The following is a 22,030-nucleotide window of genomic DNA, read 5'->3' as shown; positions in this document are numbered from 1 at the left end:
TCAGAGGAAATCCTTCCTTTGTCTCTCAAGGAAGCTCAGCAAACTGGGAAAACCTGAATTTGTCATCAGAACTCAAACAGCTGGAACACATTCGATTATGGATAGTCACCACTAAATGTATTAGTCAACACTCCAGACTAGTTATGCTCTGGGGACTACTCATTGCAAGAGCAGCACTGTAAAACAGTTTCCCGAGCTGTCAATCAGCGTGCCAGAACTGTGGTGCAACACAGAGTCACAGTGGGCCCTGGGGATAGGTCTTTAAGTGCTTAACCCCAAAGGATTACTGGTTCTTTATGACTATGTGTGATTTGTGTCTGTGCTCCACATGATGCACATCTGATAAGGGTGGATCAGAGGTGACAGACACAGGGGACTTGATCTGGACTCATTCTCTTTGCTCTCGCTGGAGAGATTTAAATTTGGATAATCAGAGGAGAGAAAAAACTCTCATTTTTGGAGATGAAGAATCCATGACTCATTCTTGCTATTATAGTAACCACAATGTTTACTGATATGTGGAAAGAATTCAATGGTATGCTAGAAGTTTAGTTTGATGTATTGGTTTTACCTGAGAATTTAGTTTGGTGATAATTTATTACACTCCATAGAAAAATCATAATTCTCTATCTTTAATTCTCTACACTTAACACAATAGCTGAATCAAATACACATGTATCATCATGCAGAACATATGATTAGCTTTAAATCTGATACTTTGTTATATCATTTTCATAATTTTTCTAAATATTGTTAATGAGCAGAAAACCCCCCACCACTCAGGCTTTTACTTGAAACAGAAATCGAACACGAACATGAAGTATTATGTTGTGCTAGTAGGAGCCCTGCTTGTAAATGACACATCCTGTAACCAGCTATTCAATTAGGCCAATATAAGCTGGATAGTTCTCCATGACGACAGTTAGAGCAAAATGCTTTTTTATAAGTACTTTCTTGGAGCTATAAATGTTTATGTGAGTTCTTGATGTAAACATTGTAAGCCAAAAAACAAAAATGCAGTGTTTATGTCCAAGACACGAGATGATGACAAGCAGAAGCTAAAAAAAACAAAACCATTTTAATGGACTTTTACAAATTGATCCAAGTTGAAAACCCACTGATACAGATACCTACAATAGCAAAAGGAGGATTTTGGGAATAATTCAGAGGTTTCCGAGGTCAAAGGCCACCTTAACACTGACAAGCAAAATCAAATCACAGCTAAGGAAATGAGCCATGAAACACTGATTGCTCCATACAGAATGACTCTTTTCCAGTTGCTTAGCTCAAGAATTATTTGATTGTGCAGAGTGCTGACTTCACTGCAAACATGAGCACTGCTTGCACATATTGCCTGAGTGTATAATCAAATCAAGACAATTGATACAAGGAGTGAACAAATATCTCTTAGTTTGTGCGAACAATGGATCTTTGTTGCACAAGAGAGCCCTCAGAAAGCTAATATACTGACCGAAGGTAGAACACCTCTGGGGACTGGGAGCCCAGCTCATGCTCAGCAATAATTGGTTGCTCTTTTATTGGATAATTCAGACATTAGCAGGACCCATTTAAGTTGATTTTGAAAACGACAGCGAGCATATGTGCTTTGTCATGGCAACCATGGGAAAAGGACCATTGAGAGAAATATACTTCAGCGTGGACGACTGCTTTAGCTTAATTGCCACAGTAAGTGAAATGCTTTCTGCTACACAATGGAACTTCTACTGATGATGATTCATGTGACCGAAAAGACGGATCACTGTGTGCTGAGTCCGTGGTTTCAAATAACAGCACTATGGGCCATATTCCAGGCTTGTAACAAAAAACTCAACTTCTGGGTATAGGTGGGAAATTCCCCATACAGGTCACTGATATGTGGCTTTATAGAAGGAAAGACATTTTTTGCTTACTGCTTAGAATGTTTACAAGGTAGCATACAACACATAACTGAAGGGTTTACTGGTGTCTCTGTCAGTTACACATGTGATATCAGAGAAAACTGCAGTAGAGCGACTGTGGGGGGCTTTGTGAACTGAAGCTCCAAGCCAACAAAGTGTGGGCTTGACTGTGTCTGAAAACCTCATGCTGATAAATAGCCTCTCCAAGTAGACAAACTCGGAGCACAAGGCCCCTGCTGCACACGACCCAACTGCTACCTCTGCTGCTGGCTGAATCTGATTACAGGCAGGCCCCGAGGACAGGCAGGTCATTGAGAGCACAGAGATGAGCAAACAATAAGATATTATCTGAAGGAATCTTCTGCTTTCCAAAGGAAAATGGTCCCTCTCAGTGTCACATTGACGATAGGATCCTCAACCTGACACTGAATCAGCCATTTAAGAAGAATGAACACTGCGGCCCATTCATAGATACCCACTAAAATAATGAGAGCTCTTTTTTCACCCTTGTTTAAGATATATAAAGAGGAGCTCATGAGGCTTTGCAAGACAAGGCTGTGCAGAAACCGGAGCATGCAGCTGACTCAAATGAATATGCCTTTACAATGATTGGGTATTGAATGAACAATTCTATCGTCTTTTCCTTTATTCTTAGGGACGTGTAAATAATACACGTGCTTGACTTCATTGTACTTTGGTGCTCCATTGTCATACTCGTTTGCCAGTTAATTTGAAAACAATTCTCTGACTTAATTAATTGAGCATGAGCCTGGAAAAATCAGTTTGATAAATGACTTTCTGAATAGAACAAACATGTTTTCTGGTCAAAGCTGTACATCACCTATTTTAACCATGTTCTCCATGTGTGTGTGCGTTTTTTGTTCTTTTCAAATAGTGACATCTTGTGGACACCCGGCCTTAGTTATCATGTTCAAAAATCCTAGGCTCTACATGTTTGAAGCCATGTGGCTATTGTTTAATGTGTTGTTTGAACACTGCCTTGCAATCTGGTTGTGTTAATAAGGATGATTGTATCAATAATGAAGCTAATTTAATTATTAACTTAATAATTAATTATTAATTAAAGAACTTTATTGATTTGAGGCAGAGTGTGATTAAGTAGAGAAGGGGCAGATTAAGGAGCAATAAAGGAGGCAAATTTCTGGGTGGCACAAATGTAAAAAAAGGCCATGTCTCTATACACACTGTTAGTGTATATTTAACAGGAAGTGTAGTGGGAGAGTTGTCTGTCTATTTAAATAATGTGATTCAAAGTCGACTGCTAGCCTGGAATAGTATTTCTGAGTTGGTCTGATAACTATGGTTGCAATAATCAAAGGGTCAAAGGCACACACACTCCTGTGATCTGTGATCTCATCGCATATGACTGGGAGTGAATCCTCTCAGAAGTCAGAATCCCATCCTTTGAATCATAGCAGGCACAGGGGCGAGGCACGGAGTTACTTGACCGCATTTGAAAATACAAAATCGGACAACGACCACCACCCAGAGAGACGAGCGCAATTTCTCAAAAACAAGCAAACCCAGAGTTCTTACCGGATTCAAACTATCCAACCAGCACACAACTCCCGAACTGTTTTTCACTGAAGAAAAGAAAAATCAAATCAAATCACAAATTTGGTCTTATGCAGTGGTTTCATGACATTTATTCGTTTTGGATTACCGGCCCTTAAGGTAGAAAGTCGTTCAGTTGTGATTTTAGCTCATGGGTCGCGTCAGTGGACTAGAAGCGTGACATTTGCAACTGTCACTTCCCTTGTAACGAAGTCTCGCGATATTACCCAAAACTGCCAGCCAGACACCGAGAGGAGCAGCGATGAGAGGAGAGACAAAATACATCGGTTGCTCAGTGTGTCAGTCTTAGGAAAGATCGAGCTTTAACACACCTTTTTAAACCGCCCACGCTGTGCTAGAATTCCACAAGCCCAAAGCCCGCTACATGTCAGACGGGATTTCCTGATCGCACGCGAAGTGAGATTCGGAAGTACGTGGCTACAGAAGCCGAATTGTATGTGTCAAGTGCTAACTGTTAGCTGACGGGCTAGCTAGCGCAGCCATTGAAGCAATGGCGTTGAAAAGAATACAGAAGGTGAGTGTTTGTCTCTTCCGTGCGACAGCCGCGCCGCAGACACGCGTTTTCTCAGTGTGGGGCCCTGAACAAAGACGACAACAGTGTCCGTCGGCTCGTGCGGCTCGACTCGGAACGCGTGCGCGTCCCGGGCTCTTTTTCAACCCCCAAAATAACGCTCAGACAAAGACGAGCTAGCCACCGGTGGCCCAGTTGGTGCATTGCTACAGGCACGCCGGCTATCGGCGACCACTCAGGACGGCGTCATCGTTTTGACAAGCTGCGTGTTGTCTACGTGTTGTTGTGTTAAAAAAAACCCAAACATGTTTTTTGCCTGACGCGAAGCCGAGCAACCTTTTCTAGCACTCGGTTGGCCAACGCGTTTGACTGCAACGAGTCGTTGCGTTGCGCGGCGCGGCGCGGCGCGGCGCGAGGCTCGCGGGTCGTTGCGCACGTTTGCACCTGTGGACATGGGCACGATTTGTTATTGCGCTCTCCGCTCGCCGGTTATCTTTATCCCCGCGGCCGGTCCCCGAGTGTCGCCGAGGATTGCGCTGTAGTCCCCGGATGACAGCTGCCTGCCGGTTGCCAAAATTGTAGCCCGGTGTCAGTGTCGCCATATATGGAAGGGCAAGCGGGGCAACTGGAGCAGGCCACGGTGTGTATTTATGTCACTGGAGAGACACGCTTCCCTTCAAGAGACGTCACATAGCGAGCTCAGTGCCCCTCTAACCGTCCGTCGTGTTGCTTCATTGTCATTTCATGAATGCTACGTCGTAGGATGTGGCCATAGTGTATTTACATTATTTTCTGATATATATTTATATATATATATATATATATATATATAAAATTCAAAACTTATTTCTGAAGAACACCTTTGTTTCCTTCTCCAGAGCTCTGTAACCTTTATAGTCAACATCTAACCCCCTAAACTGGACCGATGACTAAAATGTTCATGCAGATCCGCTGTCCACGTACCAGCGTGTACATGTCGACAGTCTTGGATCGGGACTGTAAAGCAAAACACGGCCGCCGCTATAAAAAAAACCTCACAGTAATAACAAACTTGTCGCAAAAGTTGGATTGAAAGTAACTCGCTGCCCCCGTTAGCCCACTGCACTCAGAGCCAGAAATTATATGGTTTGTACTCCTGTGAAGTTTCAAAAAAGGCTGCTCTCTGTCACAGAGCTATACTTGTATATCCATCCCTCAAGAAGCTATTCCAAAATATAGTTTATGAACCCATCGTTTTTCGACATACAGTGCATTTGTCGAATGGCGAGGTTCTAGCATCAGCATGTGACACCTGGTACCTACATGTACTTATCATCAATAGATGTAAACATTCACTTTACTTTTTGCAGAACTGTTTTAAAATATTTATGATTTCCCTGCAAAGAGGTCCTTTTTTTTTTTTTTTTTGACAATACTGCAGCTGACCAGTCAATCAAATCTGATTCATTATGTAATTGTCTAACTTTCAGGAACTGTCAGACCTGCAGAGGGACCCGCCTGCCCAGTGCTCCGCTGGACCAGTTGGAGACGATTGTAAGTTGTTGCATCAGCATATGCTTGAACAAAATAATATCTTATTAGTATGTGTAAAGATAGTGTTAAGATTACAGTAGAGTAGGGCATGTGCAGGGAATGTGTCCAGAGTTTGCATCTTACTGCTAAAAGCATTATTGATCTGTTTTTCCCCCTCAGTGTTTCACTGGCAGGCAACAATAATGGGTCCGGTAAGTGACACGTTAGCATAACTCAACTGAAATTTGCAACAACTAGGAAATGGCTGTTGGAAAACTTTTATCTTGTTTCTATTTATATTTCAATAGAGTGACAGCCCATATCAGAATGGAGTGTTTTTCCTCACCATTCACTTCCCGACAGATTACCCCTTCAAACCACCCAAAGTAAGTAAGGGTCTGCATGGTGTGTCACATAACGAGGCATCAACATGTCTCGCCTCATTTAAAATCATCTTTCTTTTTTCTCCTTTTACTGTGGTAAACATAATTATCTTCACTGGAAAATGACAACATTCTTTCTTTTCCCTGTTTTGTCACAGGTTGCGTTCACAACAAAAATTTACCACCCTAATATCAACAGCAATGGAAGTATTTGTCTGGATATACTGAGATCACAATGGTCACCTGCACTTACAGTATCAAAAGGTAAGAGATTTATTTAAGTACATTGATATTTTTATTTAATAAGACAAAATGTAAACGTGACTCAACATGCAGTACAAGGGCCCTGATTCTGTCACAGGTAAATGTAGTGCAGGCATAATTCACGTTATTAGCCACACTACATTTACCTGTGTAAATGCACTATGCAAATCAAAATGTTCAATTTTAGAATGATATATTATCTTTAATGCGATACATACAAATTTCACTGTATATTTGATCCTTACAATAATATTGTCAATATTCCCAACCTTAAACCTTCTGATTTATTCTTCCACAGTATTATTGTCAATCTGCTCTCTTCTGTGTGATCCGAACCCTGATGACCCACTGGTACCAGAGATTGCCCATACGTATAAGGCTGACAGGGAAAAGTGAGTGCGAAAAAACCCGTGTGAATGAGTCATACAATATTTTTGTTTATGGAATTTTCTAGCTTGGAAGTTCTACTGAAACTTTACTCCAAAATTTTGCATGTGTGTTTCAGGTACAACAAATTAGCAAGAGAATGGACACAGAAGTATGCAATGTGAAAAATGCCAGGGGGGTGATCAAAAATACAAATGAGAACAAATGAAAAACATCTTTGATTTGTAACTTGAGGCAAATGAGCAACAGAGGAAAAATAAACTAGAACTAAGTTCATCTTTTGGAGAAGGAAGCGATACAATGAGGTACAGTGCCACCTGGCTTTTCGTGTGCTGAGCTGCTACCATGTGCTGTCCTTCATGACTTGTATGGATCTGCTGAGCAGGACCTGATGGGCTCCTTAAAGCACTCCCATATGGAATACCAGAAACTATTCACAGTCCACACCACCACACTCAGACTTAAAACTGTTTCTCCTGCTATTGTATTCATCACTGTCATTGTTGCTGTTCATATGCGTTCTTTTTCACTGTCAAAGAGTCATATCATTGTGCTACTCGGAAGCAAAATGTTTGAATGATTTAGGAGATTGGCTCTCCCTTAATTTCAGAGGTACTGTCTGTGTCCCACTGGATGTCTTGTTATTACTATATCTCCTTGTATTTGGTGGCCTTTCTGTGTGATTATTCTCAAACGGTATATGTGCAATTGAGGCAGAATGTTCCCCGTTCAACACAAAATGGTGCAGTGCCATTACCAGCAGCTGATCTTTTGGCACATACTGTCTCTACCCCGCAACAATGTGAAAGACGTATAGAAGGATTGGTCTCCATCACCCATCTCATTCAAAATCGCATCAGTATTTAGTTGTTTTGAGGACACTAGAAAGCCGCTGTGAAGAGCTTGCTGGCCCTTGCACCGCTGTTGTGGGGCTCCACGGGGTAAATGTCAACATCCATTTATTCTCACACATGGTGTCATTGGCCATGTGTCCTGTATAAGTAGCCACCCAGGCCTGGTGTCCATAGTGCACAAAATACTACTGTTGTATGATTTGTTCCTTGTGTAGCTATGAACATAGCTACTCTGTGGCATATGGCTAAGCTGTGTGCCTCTTCCTCAGTAAAGTGACTCAGGTATCAAACCAAATCATCAGCCTTTACATGCAGTGACCCATGATGAGAAGAATGACAAGGGGCCCATATCATCAGGCTCCAAAAAAAAAAAGTAGGGATGGTCTACATTTACATTTTCAGTTTGTTCACATTACAAAAATCGCTCATGCTTCCTGATGAGGCAAAACGATCAAAGATAGATCAGCACTCCTGGGGGTTTTATGCATATAGGCCCCGATGATCTCTGTTGTCCTTTCGTCACAGAGATGGTTTCTTTCCTTCATTGTCCTTCTCTTGTTCTTTTTGTCGATGTTTCTCTTTATTTTTGAACAACACTTTTGATGTGAACAGCTATTTAAATGATACTGTTGAACATGTACATGCTACTGTTTGTCTAAAATGCGATGGCCTTTGGTTACTGATGGTGTCAAAAGGGGAATTTAAACGGAACAACATTTTTGCAGGACCTAGTTATTTGAAGTCGTGTGCGTCTAGTTATTGGAGGTGGGGGGAAAAATACAGTAACTTGCCATGACAATTTCATCTGCTTTAAATATCAGGTGATGTGAAGAATCACATGTTTTCTTAATGTCATTCATGATCTGGTCTGCGAAAGTTAGTGTTGGTTTCGGGATTAATAATTCACACTAAAACAGTTTTGCCTAGGTGATACATTTGTGACCTTTTCTATCGTATCTTTGAAAGCTTTAGTTTTAGGCTCTTTCTTTTCCATTCATGTCACCAGAATTGAACATGATTGTGATGTGTTATAATATTAGTTTTAATGTAACCCGTTGTGACTGTTGGATAAAGTAGTTGGGAAATGCGATTGTTTTTTTTTTTTTCCTTAATCATTGTTCATAATGTGCTGATGCTGCCAATATAAAGGGAATTATTTGATGTTGGAAAGGGGACAATTTTTTTTTGCTTTTGAGGCATTATTGAATGGATTCACACAAAAGTTCATTGTAAAGCATGCCAATTTTAGAAGCTCTGATTGTAGAATTAACACCGTGGTTAGGCACCAAATATAGATTTTCATCTTTGATAACTACTGTAGAGAAATTTGTCAAATCAAGTTGTCCTGAAATACAATATATACTTTAAAAAAAAAAGAAGAAAATATATCCTCTAAATGCAGTTTGTCTTTTCTGCCAGGCCACAATTGAAAATAACTTGTGTGTAATAGTACTAGTTCAAACTTTGTGTGCATTGTCATTTGTTCATCTGGCTATTTATTTATTTGAAAGCAGAGTATCTTCCAATTGTTTGACTGAATGCAGCCTCAATTCATCATGTGGGTGATGCTACATTGACCTCCTTTGTCCAGTGTGCTCAGTAGAGTTTATATAGGCAGCTTGGCATGCTTTGCACTCTGGAGAACCTCCTCAGCCATTAGCAAGATATCAGGGATTTCGTTACAATTCATCTGCCTAACACCTCTGACTAAAATTTTAGCCTTAACCCTCATCTTGTAAATACAGAGAGAACGTGTCATGAACTGTAAATTTGCTATCAGGGCTGTATCCCCTAAATGGGTGAATCATTTCATCAGTAGACATGGAAACCTGCTTGAACAGTACCTTTTTCGTTTTGTTGTTGAAATTTTCAGCCTGGCTTTCTCTGAACGCAGGACTAGCTGTCATCTTAAAAATTGGAATATGTGCTTGAACTGCCACCATGATCGTCCACTTGTCCTCTCATAGCCTACACAAGATAACTATTGACCTTGTCATGACATGAATAAAGTTCATCTTGGTTTACTGTTGTCTGCAGTCATTCCTTTTTATGTCTTTATTACATGTGGTCGTAACCAGAGTTGGGTAGTGACGGATTACATGTGATCAGGCTTACCTTATCAAATTTTTTTAAAAATCAGACCAGATGCATAATTAGATTAGAGTTACACTGTCAAGGATTACTTGATTACATTTTGATTATGTCTTTAGAATATGGCCATTTATTTATAGATTTATGTACGTTTATAATCAATGCGATTGACTCGTGGAGGAAATCCAAGCAGCTCTGTCTGTATGCCCACTAGAGGTCACTATATATATGCAATTACTCATCTCAGGTTGCCAGTTTTGTTGTTTAATTTAATATATATATATTTTTTTTTATTTTATTTTTTTTTACAATTTAACAGATAATGATAATGGAGTATTGATTCACTTTTATTTACATTTTAAATAAAAGAAAGATATTTACGTAAGCGCTCTTAATTCAAGAGTTACAGGAAATTCATTTATTTGTTAGTTTTGTAAATGCTGAATATGCAAAATGCCTTTTAATTTGCATTGAAAATGTTTTTTTTTTTAAAGATTTAAAGAGTAAATGTGTGGAACTCAAATTTTGGTTGCGTCCCATTTTTTTGTATAAGGTGCAATATTTCAATGTTTGATTTTGAAGTAGTCCACAAGTTAATCACATTAGATTACATAATATTTGTAATCCAATTGAATACGTTACTGATCACAAAAATTGCCATGTAATATGTATTCGGTAACTGATTACATTTCAAAGTAATCTGACACAACCATGGTCGTCCGGGCTACGAACTGCTTTGAATAATCTAGAAAATTATGTTATATAAACAAAGGGGAAATAGTGGAGATGCTGTTCACGTGCTGTCAATTTATTTCCCACATACGATAAAGTACTGAAACAGCGCATATCTGTGAGCGACGCATTCAGGGGTGCGTTCGATTCAACGAGCTGTCCCGCGCGGCTTGCGCGGTGCAGACAACACACATTTGACCACACCGCATCTCAATCGTATCACGCTTCCATTACAATGAACATGTGGCGCATAGCGAAGACGATCCGCGGCCGGCGTCTCACAGATCCATGTCCCACTTAGGAACACCTTCTCGACGCAAGCCGGCCGCGAGCTGTCGGAGTGTCACGCTGCTCCGCACGAAGGCTGCCCCGGGCTGAGAGTGAGCCACGAGCCGAGCGAGCTTCCTGCTGCACAGCCGAGAGTCAGCGTCGTCGCCTCTCTCCGCCCAGTAGGAAGGGCGCATCCCGGATAGCTAGCTGGCTAGCTGCACTCGGCACGACCATGGCAGTCAACCTCAGCAAGAACGGCCCCGCGCTAACGGCTGCGTTCAAAGAAGTGGTGGATGAAAAGTCCAGCACCAACTGGTGAGCAAGTGTGTGTGTTAGTGTGTTTTATTTTTATTTATTTTTTGAAACACCGTTGGTCCCATGGAGGAGGTATCGTACTCGCTGCAGCGGTTGGCTAGCAACCGAGCCAGTCGCCGAGTGGTTCAGTCGAGCTCCACTCGAGACGAACTGCGCCTGCGACCCGGCACTTTGTTGACCAGCACATCACGGAGTTGTGGCGCACGTTGGCGACGGGTCCGCCCCGGGTTCACGCGGGAGCGTGTCTCCTGTCACGGTCGGCTGTCAACCACCGAGACGAGCTAACCGAACAGCCGGCGACGCCGCCAGTTGACGCCGACTCGCGGCTCGACCACGTCGCCTCCCCGCTGTGCGTGCGTTTTCCGCGCCTTTGCAACGAAACGCCGCCTGTCGTTGGACGACCAACTCGAGCGCTTCCGTCAGCCACTTCCTGGTAGGACGTCGGCGGGGGAAGTGTGACTCATAACGCGTGAAAGTCAGATGCGGGCAACTTCCTGTCCGCGACGCTCGCCTTGCGTCGAGCAACTTCCTGTCCGCGACGCTCGCCTTGCAACTGTCGAGCAACTTCCTGTCCGCGACGCTCGCCTTGCGTCGAGCAACTTCCTGTCCGCGACGCTTGCCTTGCAACTGTCGAGCAACTTCCTCTCCGCCACGCTCGCCTTGCAACTGTCGAGCAACTTCCTCTCCGCGACGCTCGCCTTGCGTCGAGCAACTGTCGAGCAACTTCCTCTCCGCGACGCTCACTTTGCGTCGAGCAACTTCCTCTCCGCGACACTCGCCTTGCGTCGAGCAACTTCCCCTTGGACCTGCCGACGAGAGCGGCGGCGTTTAACGGTGACCTGGATTCGGTGATCACAAGGAGCAGTTGTCCAGGGAGTCCCCGACCCCCTTCCAGTCCGGCTGCTGTGAGAATGTAGACTGTCACTCAGCCACAGGCGCAACAACTCGTTCTTACTGTAAATCTGTCGCTCTTTCTTTCTTTTCTTTTTTTTTATAAATGGTGCTGATGTAAAATAAATCTTCACTGGCTGTAAAAAAAGGATGTACCACTGCACATCCCTTGTACCGATCAACAGCGATACCCCTTTTTGCCGAGTCACCGAGCTCATGCTCAAACATATTTAACATTACAAACGTTGAGTAATCTGTTTGTTCTGAGGCCGACAGGCCGAGAAGTGAATTGATAGTTACTGTGCTCAGCGTGTTAGTTACAGTGTATCACATGACATGAGACGGCAACCAGATCTTATTTTGTACGGTACTTCTCTCTCTCTACAGTCATTCCATCTGTGTGGTGCTAATGTTAAGCTAAATCCTAAATGCATCACTTTAAACAAAATGAAATAAGCCCTCAAAATGGTAGACATTATTTGTAATCATAATACAACAACAATCATCTTTATGTGGCATAAAATCACCATTGTGCACAACAATATAACATTTAAAGGCTATAAAATGGACATGATGTGTTTAACGGACTCACCTAAACAACCTACCTAACCCTGATACGTTTTAAAACTCTTCTGTCCGAGCATGTCAACATAATCTTTATGATTAACATGATATTTTCTTACTATTCTAGGGAAAAGAATACCCTCACAGCCATATCTAACTCAGAACAAGATATTTGGCCGCGCCAGACATCAAGTGGAAAGAAAATGGCAAAGAAAATAGGAAAAGGGTCAGCATTAGTTAGGGCTTCGGTTTTCAAGCCCCTGCTAATCCCTAGTTATATTCATGTTGCATTTAATAGAAGGGCAAAGTCAGTGAAATCTTTACTGGTACGTTGGTGCACTACCTGTCAAGATGACTGACAGCTGATTTAAAATGGGATTCAAATTACAGCCATGTTTGTGTATTTATACTACCATACTTCAGCTGTAAAATGTATCCAGCGTGAGAGCGGCTTAAATGGGTTTACAAAACATCTACTGTTTGGTTGTGGTACTGTGTGAAGTGATGCATATCAATGCTGAAACAAAGTCTGTGTGATCTAAATTAAGATGTTGATGATGTGTTTTAATGTCCTTAATCTGATGGTTCCTCCAGGGCCTTGTTCACCTATGAGGGCAACAGTAATGACATCCGCCTGGCTGAAAAAGGGGGTGAGTAACCGAGCGGATGTGGTTAAATGGGTTTTTTATGATCTCAACACAATAATATCAGAGATGTTCAGGAATTTCATTGTCAGCATAAAGCTGCAGTACTGGAATATCAGCACAAAAGGATTGCTTGCCTCTGCTCTCTCACCCCATCATTTGAGGGAAGAAAGGCCCACAGTTACACAACCGACCACAGTAACCAACTTTTCCACAATGTTTACGTGTTAGATGGAGGACTGGAGGAGTTGGTTGAGGAACTCAACAGTGGAAAAGTGATGTACGCTTTCTGCCGGGTCCAGGATCCAAACTCGGGCCTGCCCAAATATGTCCTAATCAACTGGGTCAGTGCTACACACGACGAGTGTTCATTTGTCTGCCTTGTTGTGGCCATGCTGAAACGTGTAGGACAACTCTTTGTGTTTCAGACTGGGGAAGGAGTGAATGACTCCAGGAAAGGATTATGTGCAAATCATGTCAGCTCCATGGCCACTTTTCTAAGGGTAAAACCGCTTTCATTATTGGAGTCAAATTTTTAAATTTTCATTTGAATCCCTACTTTAGTTAACAGAGAAGGTTATTTGTGTGCTAAATTGCATGTTAATAATTGCCTTGAGCAGGACTTACAAAGAAAACAAAGAGTAAATAGCATACAGCATGCTGCAGGCATTGTTGGAATAATGCAGTAGCTTTGTGAGTTGTGTCATTGTCATATCATACCAGCAGACTACGTATGTATACAAACTACTGGGTGTTGCCTGCATGAACCAAGATAACAACATGTGTTCCCCTGTTTGTATGTGTACTAAGAGGAACTTTTATTTAATGGGGTTTTTTTTTCAGGGGGCCCATGTCACAGTTAATGCCAGAGCAGACGAGGATGTTGAACCTGAGGTGATCATGCAAAAAGTAGCTAAAGCCTCAGGAGCCAACTACAGTTTCCACAAAGAAGCTTCCAGCCGCTTCCAGGACAGTGGTCCTCAGGGTCCTGTGGTATGCACATCTGTTTGCTTGTTTTGGATGGTGGAAAGATAAGCAATGGTTTAGATCATTACTATTTTTTTCCCGCCTCTATGTTATGGCCTTCCATTCACACTAAGCCAGCATTTGTACCGTTGAAAACACATTTTCTAACAGAAAAGATTATTTTTTAAACAACAACCTCACACTAAAAACAATGTATAAGGACATAAATTTCTAATACAGCAACCATGTGTTTGGTAGAACATTGGTTAAAGAGAACCATCAAATAAGAATCCTTTTTTTTTTCTAGGACCAGTAAAGCAGGCCTGAAAACCTCTGTTTTTTTCTTGTTAAGTAAAATAGTGTTTTCATGTTTACACAATCATATTAAATAGTCTTTTCCTTCCTGTAGGGCTCGGTGTACCAAAAGACCAATGCTATGTCGGAAATCAGAAAGACAAATAAAGACAACTTCTGGGCACAGGCAGAGGTAAGCTCCTAAACCTGCATCAAGCTCATGCCGACTTCAGCTAACGACAATGTGAAGAAGTTTCTCTATACAAAAAAAATCATCACTTCCTCAGAAATTCCTCTTAAAATCATTGAAATTGCAAGAACTTGAAATATGTCAAGGGCTTTGCAGTTTTGAAACATCTGACATCTGCATTTTTTGCTCAGCAGCACACGTCGCACAGAGACCCTGTTATATTAATGTCCTTGTCCAATCACAAGTGGACAGCTCTTGAGACCTGGTGTTAATGCACCCAAGATGCGTTGAGGATGCATTTGAGATCCGATCAAGTCTCAGACCACATTCGGAGCTGGTCTGTGATGCATCCGGCCCCATTCTTTAACTGTATGAAAACATACTGTATGTGTCCTGGGCCACATTGGCCTCGTCAGCTGAGGTCCTCTGACCCACTGCAGTTTCATAATGAACCAGAAATATTTTTACACTTGTCAGCGTTAGTCTTACTTTAATTGACCTGTGGTCACTGACACAATATTAAAAAAGACTGCCAAAATGTACTTTGTTTAATGGGTAAAATCTGATTTCATTGTAATGCTATGTGCAGCACACAACACATCGACACACAACCACATTTGACGACTGACCCATTTGTATAGTTAAACTGACTAAAAACAATATGATTTGATCAGTACAAACAGAAATTATGCACGTTTATTTGCTTATAGAGCAGGGAAGTGAAATCTGAAGTGGTCACCAGAGAAACACATTCTGCATTGTGATGCATTCTAATGCCTGGTGTGAACTAACGGACTTAGAGATGTCCACTTGCGATGGGATCTCTCAGGATGGATGTTAATACCAGGTCTGATAAGGACCAAATGCACCAAGAGAGCGGTGCTCATTCAAAATGTATATTTATGTATCATTATTTTTTTAAATGGTAAACCAATGCTTACCTGGCTGGTCTGTTTGGCTTTTAGAAAGAAGAGGAGAAACGTCGGCATGAGGAGCGGCGCAAGGCAGACGAGGAGCGCCAGCTGCTGGATAGAGAGAGGAAAGACAGAGAAGCCAAGGAGGCTGTGGTGAGGGACAAGAGGGACAAGGAGAGGGCCTCGCAAATCGAGCAACAAAAGTAGGTAGCAACTGAAGGGCAGCATACTGGTCAAGGCTGGTTTTCATCTGTTGAATGGTTGATAGAACGTTTTCTCTGTTTCCTAAATGGCCTTTTGTTTAACAGGAAGTACCAGCAGGAAGCTGAGAGCAAAGATCTGGAGAAACAACGCTGGGTGAGTGTCTCACTGTCGAATCATCTGACATGATAGCATTTTGACTAAAGGGGTTTCAGTGAATGTGGATTTTTTTCAAAAAAATATACTTTCATATTGAGTGTCACCCTCTTTTCTATGATTATATTGATAGTCAATAAAGTTTCAGTAGCGTACGCATCTTGTAAACACTTAAAAGTCAGTACGGCAGCGAGTATCAGCAGTGTCAACAGTGATATCAACCTCATCAGGAGGAGGAGGAGAAGGAGAAGGAGGCTGCCCAGGGGAAAGCAGCCAGGAGAGGTGAATCTGTGGAGAAGGCCAACGTGAGTTCCCCTTCGTGAAATTGATCTCACCTGGTCAAACTGCTTTCCTATTTCTCTCCTTTCTCAAGACGAGCTTTTGTCTCTTCGAAGCTCATCGTCACACACCTGTCTTCGTGTCTTCATCGCATGGCCTCTCTCCGGAAAACACACCGTCACAACTCTTTTCCACCGCATTATTAGTAACGTGCGGCCATCTGACGCTCTTTGTACGTGTTGTCTGTTTTCTTTATTTTCTCCCAGGAGGCCGCTTCTCTCATCTCTCAGCGTGCTTTGAACCCTCGAGAGATGTTCAAGCAGCGAGAGAGGGGAATGACTCCCAGTGACTCGGACGTCCCCCCTGCTGCCCCTGCGAGCCCCCAGCCAGGTATCACCCAAGCGTAAACCGTGACCACATCACATAAACTTGTGTGCTTTAAATGTCACAGCCTTTCTCCTACATTACTGCAAGGCTCTGTTAGCCTCTCTGTCAGGTAGCAGTATGTACAAACTTGTTTTTTTCTGGAAGATACTTTAGTCTTGCAACGCCATCCTTTTTTTTTTTTAGCTTTAGCTTTCCATCAGACTGTCTAATTGTCTCATAGTCATACTTAACACTGTCGCCATCATGGTGTCTTCTCTTTTTCTCCTCAACATGTCTCTCTTGTTTTCTCTCTCTCTCTCCCATATTTTCCATGTCTTGGGTACATTCGGTCTCTGCTCAGGGCGTCTGCAAAGTCCTTTTCTTCCTACGCAAACGTACGAATCTGAGCGAGCCACCTCACCTCAGCGCCAAGCTTCACCTTTGCCCGCAGGCTCCGCCTCTCCTGTCCGTGCTACAGGTGTGAGCTTCACACACACACACACGTATATTTACACAGAATGCCTATACTGGGTAAACTAAAAACTCACTCATTGTCATTCTTGTGTCATCATCCTCATTTATTTTATAATCATGCATTTTAGAGCTGCAACAGTTAATCGATTAATCGATTTGTGATGGACTACTAAATTAATCGGCAACTATTTTGATAAACGATTAATCTGTTCAAGTAGTTTTTTTGGGGGGGAAAAAAATTCTCAAGATTTCAGCTTCTTAAATGTGAATATTTTCTGGGTTTTTTGTTCCTCTGTAAGAGGTAAAATACATATGTTTGGTGTGTGGACGAAACAAAACATCATCTTGGAGTTTTAGGAAACACAACATTTTTCAACATTTTCTGGACCAAACAACTAATTGATTAATCAAGAAAATAATTGATATTTGCAACCCTAATGCATTTCATCATGAGACATATTTCCATTCTCTGTACTTTCTGTTTTCATAAGAAAGATTGTTGATTTGTTTTCCCCCTCCTCGAGTGAGAAGTGCAAAGAATGCCCTCATGTCTGAGGCTGTTGGTGGTTTTCAGCCTGTAGGGGCCTGTGAGTGTGTTCCTCTGTGTACATGCATGTCTGTGCTTGTGTTTTTGGGTGATAAGAGCCTGATGTGGATGATGGACAGTCCAGGTGTGAGTATGATGAGCAGGAGGCGGCCCCCCAGGAGCAGTGGAAAGGTGGGACCCATTTCACACAAACACCAGCCTCATTGTTGACGTCAGCTCTCCAACCCTCCCATCTGCTTCTTATAAAAATGCGTTTGCATTATAAGAAAAAAACTCTCATTATTCCCTCCAGCTACAACTATACTGTTGGGATCCAGCTGCTACTGCCCCCTGCTGGTAGATAGACAGCTCAGTTCAGACACTATCACGCTGACATTAATCTCTCTTTTTCAGAGGAGGCACCGGCTGCCAACTCCTGCGTCCAGGAGACGGTGGCTTATGAAGAGCCCGCTCAGGTGGTTGTTTACTAACCTTTAGCAGGACAGTTTTCATCCATCATTGAAATAATTACTGAAGCACAAGCTGACCTCGTTCTTCTCCCAGGTGAAGGAGAACAACACGCATGAGGTGACGGCTGAGGAGACCTCAGACAAAGGCACCAGTGCCAGAGCCTTGTATGACTACCAGGCTGGTAAGTTGTTTTCTTTTTTCTTTTCATCACTCTCCCAAAATGGCAATTAACTGATATGTAGTGACACAAATATCTTATGAGTGTCAAAGGACAACTTGATGTGTCCCCTCACACACAACCCCCCCAAAGTTACCCCGCAACTGCCAAAACACGCATGGGTGCGTGTGTGCGTGAGTGGTAGGGAGGATAGAAATTTTGCCCCAATGCGGTAACACCATTTAATACTATGAACTACTGGTGAAGTTGCAGTAGTGGTAGTAAATGCTTCCGGCTTTTTGCTACAGAATAGCATTATAGTGCCTTGAAGTGGCTGCTCATGTATGATCTTAACTCAAGTATATTAATGAAAAAGGCCCCCAAAAAAAGAGCATGTCTGTTTGGAAATATGTGTAAAAAAAGAAAATCCCCATGGTGGTCTTTGTCGCAGGGTGGATACATTTTTAAGTCAAGTCAAGTCAAGTCAAATTTATTTCTATAGTGCATTTACAGACGGCTGAGCCGCACCAAAGTGCTTCACAAGAAAGTGCTTAAGTGCAATAAACAAAGAATAATACAATATGTAAAGTAAAGCAAAAAGAAAATTTAAAAGGTAACCAGGGAACACTATGGACTGGCACTTAAAAAAGGAGACACTAGAAGGCTAGTGAAAAGAGGTGGGTCTTTAAATGGGACTTAAAAATATTCAGAGACTGGGCTGCACGGATGTGCAGGGGGAGGCAGTTCCAGAGTCTGGGGGCCGCTACTGCAAAGGCTCTGTCCCCCCTGGTTTTTAGCTTGGATGCAACACCCTGATGAAGGACAGTGTGCAGCAATGCGTATGTGCATTTGTTCTTTTTGCCATGCATTAGCCATACTTATAAAGGCTTTTAAATTTTTCCACATCAAGAGTGCCTTGGCATATTTTCTTTTTTTTCATCCAGTATATTAATATGTATTGTTATGTTATTTTTAAAGTAGTCGCTTGTTTGTATTGTTTTCAGCATAACACTAATCTATATTTACAAGTTTAAACTTATAAATCATACTTTTACTTTGCTCAATGCTCATTGCTTCTCTTTTCCTTCAGCTGATGACACGGAGATCTCGTTCGATCCCGACGACATCATCAGCGGGATCGAGATGATCGACGAGGGCTGGTGGCGCGGCTATGCCCCGGACGGCCATTTTGGAATGTTCCCAGCCAATTACGTGGAGCTCGTCTAGCCCGCTGCACTTCCCCTTCCTCCCAAACCCCCACCCACACAGATCATCACAGCGGCAGCCCTGGACGACACGCCGCAAAGTCCCAGTCATCGCACACAAGTGACCAGGCTAAGACGGAGCAGATGAGCCTCCACATCGCGGACCAATGAACCGACGGTAATCCCGGGCCAGAAGATTTCGAAATCCCTCCGCATTTCAAGAAAAGCGATTCCATTGAATTATTGATGTTGTAAGCAATTTATGGCATAGTTAAGGGATTTGTGACGACCCATTGGCTGAAACAAAACTCCCTCCCGCCAAGAAAATCAATCTCTTTACCTTTAAATGTGATGCAGTACAATATCAGCCTTTGTTAAGTCTTAAATTCAATAGGGAGCATTGATAGCACCTCTAGTTCACATTCCTTACAGAGTGACTTCAGTTCTATTTCAGGTATTATTTTGTTGTTTCTTGTAGCAAATGCTCCTGTACATTTCAGGAGAAAAAAAAAACAAAGATGGTGGTACCAGCTACAGTTTGATGTTTTGCTTTGATTTTGCCTTTTGTTACCAGCAGACTGAATTTAACTTAGATTCTGTGTGAATTTAAAACCCTGTTTTAGTACTGGTCTGACTGGTTGAAGTGAATATTTAAAAAAAAAAATCTGATGTTTGCTGTGCTCCAGGTGGTTGACTTTTAGTGGGTAATGCATAAATAGTTAAGTTCCCTTTAACTGAGTGTATAATGGTTTGTTTTCATTTCAAGTCCTCATGTGAACCAAATCATTTCAACATATTTAACTTTTCAGGACAAGCAGAAGAAAATGAACCATAAATCGCCATTAGCTGTTCTCAGATTGGATCTTGCTGGTCTGAGGTTGAGTTTCGGTGCAAAACAGATCTCAAAGATTAATTTATGTGATTTTGTGGTGCCATAGTGAGGGGAAGTGATAAGAGCTTGGTGACACTTTTTTTCAACAATTGGCAGGAAGTTATGCAAGTTCATTGTCTTTATCATGGAAGAAAACTCTTGCTCCTCTAAAGCTTGGAGGTCAGTCGACAAGAGGTAACCTGAATCGATAAGGACTAGAAAAGGGCCAAATGTATCCATTGCATTATTCCTGTTTGTTTTTCCAGAGTCTATTGTAATGCACAGACGCTTCATAATAAAATGAATAAACAAGCTGAATTTTCATATCCTTTCGAAGAGGCTGCATACGTTTTAGACAAAAGCTTGAAATTATGTAGAAAACCGTAAGGGATTTTTAGAGATCTTACTGACGTACACACAGACTGTGTGTGTTTGTGCGCGCACACACTCGCTCTACTATCAGTTTCCTGGAATGAGACAACAGCTGGGGAATTCACCTCCAATGTATAGGTTTCATTTTCACACGAAATATCAGATTTAACTCTCTCCACATCCATCAGTTACGTCTCTGTACAAGTGAACTAAAGCTACCGTAGTACGTTTTTTACTCCTTTTCACAGTTTTAACGGGTTCTGCCCCATTTTCACCCACTCTCATAAGTGTGTATCTGCACGTTTTTATATCCATATACAAAATTGATTTCCCCTGAGTTTTAAGGACACGTTTAACAAATCTTTTCATCGCTCAAGTCTCAATTATTTTCAAAGGAAAAACCTTGGTTAGGCTTTGAAAGTTCCAGGCCTTGGTGTTTCGTGGGCCTTAATTTCACTGGAGCTCTGTGATCGGATGTCATGGTGCATTAAGTGACCCTAACTCACGTTAAATTGTGCCCAAATATTCTGTCTTGGCATGTACCAAAATGAAACTCAAATTGAACTCAAATTTAAACGACTCAGACTATCATCTGGATCTAGATTCAGGACAAGTTTGTTTTACATACACCTACACCACCTGGAAACTGTCAAGGTGGAAATATGAACTCCCACTGTCAAAGATCTACACTTAATGATTGCTGGTGTTCTTGTGTAAGTACGTTGCTGTCCCTCAAATCCATTTATTGTGGAAAACGTTTCTTGTTTTGCACAGGCAAAAATGACCGGGTCTCCCCCATGACGGGAATCCAGTGTGCCCGTTGAAACATTTGCACGTCGTTCCCAGGACAGTGACTCACTTCAGACAGGAAACCTTTTTCTGTGTTGTATTCACAATATTTTCTCCACAGTGTTCTCCTTCACGCCGTGCTGCACTCACCTCAACCTCGTACGTTCATGTCAGTGAAAGTCTGAAATGAATCGCTGGGGATTTTCGGCAGTCTGACGACCCATGTTTCTGCTCATCGTCCCCACGTTTTGTGTCAGCTGCAGGAGAGAGAGAGTCGCCCGCAGGACATCTGCAAAATATAGTGTCCCAACGACTTGGTATTGAGATACGTTTCTTAAAGCCTCCTGTGACATATTCATAACAAACGTAATATAAATCTCAACACACACCTGATGTGTGCAGAGTGATGTTTTATTCATTTCTCTCTCTCTCTTTTTTTTTTTTTTTTCTCACTCTTGCCTCATGAAGTTCATTTTTATCTCAAATGAATTAGTGGATCAAATATCTAATCACAGATAACCCAGCATGTCATTTACTCATCTGCTCAGGCGTCGTGTGCCGAGAGCCTTGTTGATCATCTCGACAATCACAGAGTTCTCAAAAAGTAATACCAAAACTTGTTTTTAAACTTTCAAACAAAAGGGGGAAAAAAGAAAAAAAAAAAACCCGTCTGCCATATGGACAGTTTGTAGATATTTGGTTATTTTGACATTTAAATGTTAATCATTTTTCAAATGTCATGCTCTATCCGCAGCAGATGGAGGAATCGGGCATCCCCCTTGTTGAACAGAACGAAAACATGCGGAGGAAATGTGGATAGTGTTCAGTGAACTCGACACTGCTTTTGTCATGAGCCGTGTGCAGTAATACCGTCTGGGACAGTTGAC

General features: G+C 42.0%; 2 protein-coding genes across 5 annotated transcripts; both read left to right on the top strand.

Annotated features, from left to right (window-relative positions):
• Positions 1-3,339: 3,339 nt before the first annotated feature.
• On the top strand, positions 3,340-9,429 carry ube2d4 (ubiquitin-conjugating enzyme E2D 4 (putative)). The gene is made up of 7 exons (XM_035639157.2): positions 3,340-4,008; positions 5,475-5,538; positions 5,698-5,729; positions 5,826-5,903; positions 6,059-6,164; positions 6,463-6,556; positions 6,670-9,429. The coding sequence occupies exons 1-7, from the start codon at positions 3,985-3,987 to the stop codon at positions 6,713-6,715; spliced, it is 444 nt and encodes a 147-aa protein (XP_035495050.1). The 5' UTR covers positions 3,340-3,984; the 3' UTR covers positions 6,716-9,429.
• Positions 9,430-10,396: 967 nt separating this feature from the next.
• dbnlb (drebrin-like b) lies at positions 10,397-20,296 on the top strand. 4 transcript variants are annotated; one of them, XM_035639152.2, is made up of 15 exons: positions 10,400-10,813; positions 12,863-12,918; positions 13,144-13,256; positions 13,341-13,415; positions 13,756-13,905; positions 14,288-14,365; positions 15,328-15,479; positions 15,585-15,633; positions 15,864-15,938; positions 16,179-16,302; positions 16,640-16,756; positions 17,396-17,470; positions 17,693-17,757; positions 17,843-17,930; positions 18,997-20,296. In XM_035639152.2, exons 1-15 carry the CDS (start codon positions 10,731-10,733, stop codon positions 19,131-19,133), a joined length of 1,437 nt encoding a protein of 478 aa, XP_035495045.1. In that variant the 5' UTR covers positions 10,400-10,730; the 3' UTR covers positions 19,134-20,296. The 4 variants fall into 4 exon arrangements, with proteins under 4 accessions (XP_035495048.1, XP_035495045.1, XP_035495049.1 ...); XM_035639153.2 differs by having other exon boundaries at positions 10,403-10,813; positions 17,693-17,754; XM_035639155.2 differs by lacking the exon at positions 17,396-17,470 and having other exon boundaries at positions 10,397-10,813.
• Positions 20,297-22,030: the final 1,734 nt, after the last annotated feature.

This window comes from Scophthalmus maximus, chromosome 19, assembly GCF_022379125.1.
Source record: "Scophthalmus maximus strain ysfricsl-2021 chromosome 19, ASM2237912v1, whole genome shotgun sequence".
NCBI classification, from domain to species: Eukaryota; Metazoa; Chordata; class Actinopteri; order Pleuronectiformes; family Scophthalmidae; genus Scophthalmus; species Scophthalmus maximus.
Note: the sequence above shows the minus strand (reverse complement) of the source record. Positions and strands in the feature narration are given on the sequence as shown.